General features: G+C 69.9%; 1 protein-coding gene across 1 annotated transcript; it reads right to left on the reverse strand.

The window, feature by feature from the left end:
* Window positions 1-109: 109 nt before the first annotated feature.
* EMIHUDRAFT_245988 (hypothetical protein) lies at window positions 110-2,914 on the reverse strand (the record flags this gene model as incomplete). The annotated part of the gene is made up of 6 exons (XM_005767559.1): window positions 110-419; window positions 534-814; window positions 1,143-1,310; window positions 1,637-1,951; window positions 2,300-2,460; window positions 2,641-2,914. The coding sequence occupies 6 exons, from the start codon at window positions 2,912-2,914 to the stop codon at window positions 110-112; spliced, it is 1,509 nt and encodes a 502-aa protein (XP_005767616.1).
* Window positions 2,915-3,406: the final 492 nt, after the last annotated feature.

Here is a 3,406-nt window from a genome sequence, read left to right on the forward strand (position 1 = left end):
TCAGCAGAGTCCCTGTCCCCTCGAGCGCTGGTGGGGATAGATGAGTCTGTCTTCCGCTTCTAGGCTCCCATGCCCATATCTCCCCATATCTCCCCATATCTCCCCGCTTCTAGGCCCACATGCCCTGCCCGAGCTTCTCCTCGAGCTCGACGCGGCCGTACGCCGACTCATCCGCCGTCCGGCTGGCGAGAGCCTTTGCGCGCGCCTTCTCATCGCTCCGCCGCCGCTTCGCTAGCGTGGCTGACGCCTCGCCACCATCGCCCGCCCACGGCGCGGCTGGCTGTGTGCCGCCCGGCAGGATCGTGGTGTCGCCATTGGCCACGGGCGGCCGGCTGTCAAGAGCGGCAACCACCTGGTCCTTTGGCGTGTGGGGCACCGCCACCGGCTTGCCGCTCCCCACCGCCGGCTTGTTCACGGCGCTCAGGTTGAGCTTGAACCCCGTCGACGAAGACGACTTCTTCTGCAGCGGCGGCGCGGCGGCGGCGGGCGCGGCGGCGGCGAAGCCGCCCGATGCCTCGAGCGCCTCGAACGACTGTTTGTTCGAGATGCGCCACGCCTCGCGCTGCAGCCCCTCCGGCGAGTTGCGGTCGTACGGCGCCTCTGGCAGCGCGTAGGCCACCGCGCGCGCCTCTAGCTCCGTCAGAGTGCCGTCGATCTGGAGCGGCTTGAGGACGGCCGCCTTTGCAATGTCGAGCTGCGCGCGCGTGGCGCGGAGCATGCGCAGCGCCGGCCGGTCTAGGATCGCCCGCGCCAGCTCGGGCGAGCAGCCAACCTTCTCGAGCCCCTTTTGGTCCTTGGGCTCCACCAAGCCGACCTGGTGAGATATGGTGGGATATGGGGAGATATGGGGAGATATGGGCAGCCGACCTGGTGAGGTCATGAGCACAACCAGGGTGAGGGTGGGAGTACGGGTCCGGTCTGGTGCAGAGATGTCGGAGCACCGCGTGAGTACGAGGGCTGCGCATACGCGGATGCAGCCGAGAGCACAGCGGAAGACAGCGAGATATGGGGAGATATGGGGAGATATGGGGAGATATGGGGAGATACGGCGGAAGACGGCTGGATGCGACTCCTCTCGAGTGCGACTTGGGATACAAGAGTGCGTGTTGAGCCGCACGTGTATCACACATATCCCGCTGTACGCCGCTTCTAGCGGAGGCCTTGTCGGGGATGCGGCTGCGCAACTCGAAGTAGGCGGGGCGGTTCAGCTCGAGGTTGCGCTGTCGCGCGCCCGCTTCCTCCTGCGCCAACTTGCGCTGCACGCCCGGGTGCCCCTCGTACTTTGCGAGCACCGCTTGGAACTCGGCCGCCTGCGGAGCATGGCTGGGAGAGGTCATGCGCGGGCGCGCGTTCTTCTCCCTCCCACCCCTCACCCCAACCCGGCAACCACAGCCAAGAGCCAGGTCTGGGGCTGAGCATGGTCGCAATGATACAAAGGGCTGGGGCTCATGGCTGGGAGAGGTCATGCGGGCGTGGTGGCGGAGAGGGCGGGGGCGGGGGGGACGGCGACGGAGCTGGTGGTGGCGGAGAGGGAGGTGGAGGTAAGGGCGGAGGACTTGGTGGAGGTGGAGACGGCGGTGGTGGGGATGGTGGTGGCGGAGAGGGTGGTGGCTGGTGCGGCGGCGGAGGCGCGGACGGTGGCGGGGACGGCGGTGCATCTTCCCGCCCTCTCTGCCCCCCTCTCCATCCTCGCCTCGGCCGGCGCCGCTGCCGCCGCCTCGCGCAGCATGTCTTCCATGCGCATCGTGGCGACGTAGTCGGGCGGCTCGGGCGGCGCCCGGACGTTGCCGGCGGGCCGCCCGCCCTTGTTCGGCGGGGTGGCCGACGCACCCGTCACCATGCGCACCGGGTTGGGCACGTTGGCGTTCTGGTCTTTGGGCGGCGGCTTCCACTTTGGGCGCTCCGCAGCAGGCGCCCCCCCCTCGGGGACCCACTGGGGGGTCGCGGCACCCTTGGCAGGCGACGCAGCCGTCTTGCGGCCGCCGATCCAGCTCTTCTTCTTCTGCAGCGCCGGCTCGGACTGCGCGGGCGGCGGGCGGGCGGGCGGCGGCGCGGCGGGCCCCGCCGCGGCCGCAGCGCTCGGGGGCGCCAGCTTGGACTTGGCGCGGCCCGGCGCCTTTGGCCGGTTGAGCTGGGCCGTCTCGACCTCCCCGGGGGAGCGGTCTGCCGCTGCCGTGTACTCGTTAAAGACCCACGCCGGCACCGTGCCGCCCGTGATGGCGGCGATCGGCTTGTCGTCGCTGTCGCCGCCGCCGCCGCCGCCGCCGCCGCCGCCGCCGCCTCCTCCGTCCGCACCGACTGCCGGGCGCTCTAGCTCGGGCGCCTCTCCCGCGATGGCGCGAAGACCGGAATCGGCGTCTGCCGAAGCGGTGGCGAGGTTGGCGGCCGTCGCGCCGCCCGACGACTGTGCCGACACCACCGCATCGATCTGCCCAAAGAGGTCGTCCTCCTCCACGCCGCCTGTGGTGTCGGGCGGCGGCGGCGTCAGGCGGAGAAGAGGGCGGAGAGCAGTGTTGGCGTGCACGCGTTGTCGCCCCGGCGCGTGTGAGGGACTGGCTTGCTTGGCTCTTGCCGTGGTGCTTGCGTGGGACCGCTTGCGTGCGACCGCTTGCGTGCGACCGCTTAGCGTGGGACCCTCACCGTGCGGCGTCGCGTCGCTGCCCGTGCGCTCCTTCTGCTCCAGGGTCGGGCCGAGGAGCACAGTGCCCGCCGGCGCCTTGTGGGCCTCGGCCCGCGCCATCGCGCCCGCTCTCGCGCTCCCTGCGGGTCGCTCGACCCCGGGTGCGGGAACGGCGCCGATGCCAAAGCCGCCAGGCATCTGCTTCGCCGCCGCCGCCTTTGCTGGGCCGGCGGCCACGTTCCTCCGCAGCGTGTCTTGGATGTCGGAGATGGACCACGCCTTGAGCTGGTCCATCGGCCGATTGGTGGCCGCGCGTGCGCGCGAGCGCCTGTCGGCGGACACCTGCAGTGGGGGAGAGGAGCGGCTCACAGAGGAGCGTGCGGGGACAGCTGTACAGGCATCGGTGGGGGCTGGCTCGTGAGGCGTCGGTCTCGATGATGCACCAGTCTTCGGGCGCCTCCTAGACGCAGACTTTCACAACCTGACCGCGCGACACCGAAAGCTCACCCTCCGCCTCCGCCTCGAGTCGGTGAGCACGTGCGCGCGGAATGCCATTCGGAGGAATTGGGCAGTAGCCACGCCCACGCTGTCAAAAGCTGGCGGGGACTCCGGTCAGGGCCCTGACCACTGCCTCACAAGAGGATGCTCAACCACTACCGCCAGACCGAAAACATGCTCGTCTCGGGCCACAAGACCTGGCTCTGATTTGTCCAAGAGAACTTGTCATATCCCGGCTGCGCCGAGCAGCTCTTAAGGAGAGCCTCGCTCTACGAGGCCGCAGAGGAG

Source organism: Emiliania huxleyi, assembly GCF_000372725.1.
Source record: "Emiliania huxleyi CCMP1516 unplaced genomic scaffold EMIHUscaffold_485, whole genome shotgun sequence".
NCBI classification, from domain to species: domain Eukaryota; phylum Haptophyta; order Isochrysidales; family Noelaerhabdaceae; genus Emiliania; species Emiliania huxleyi.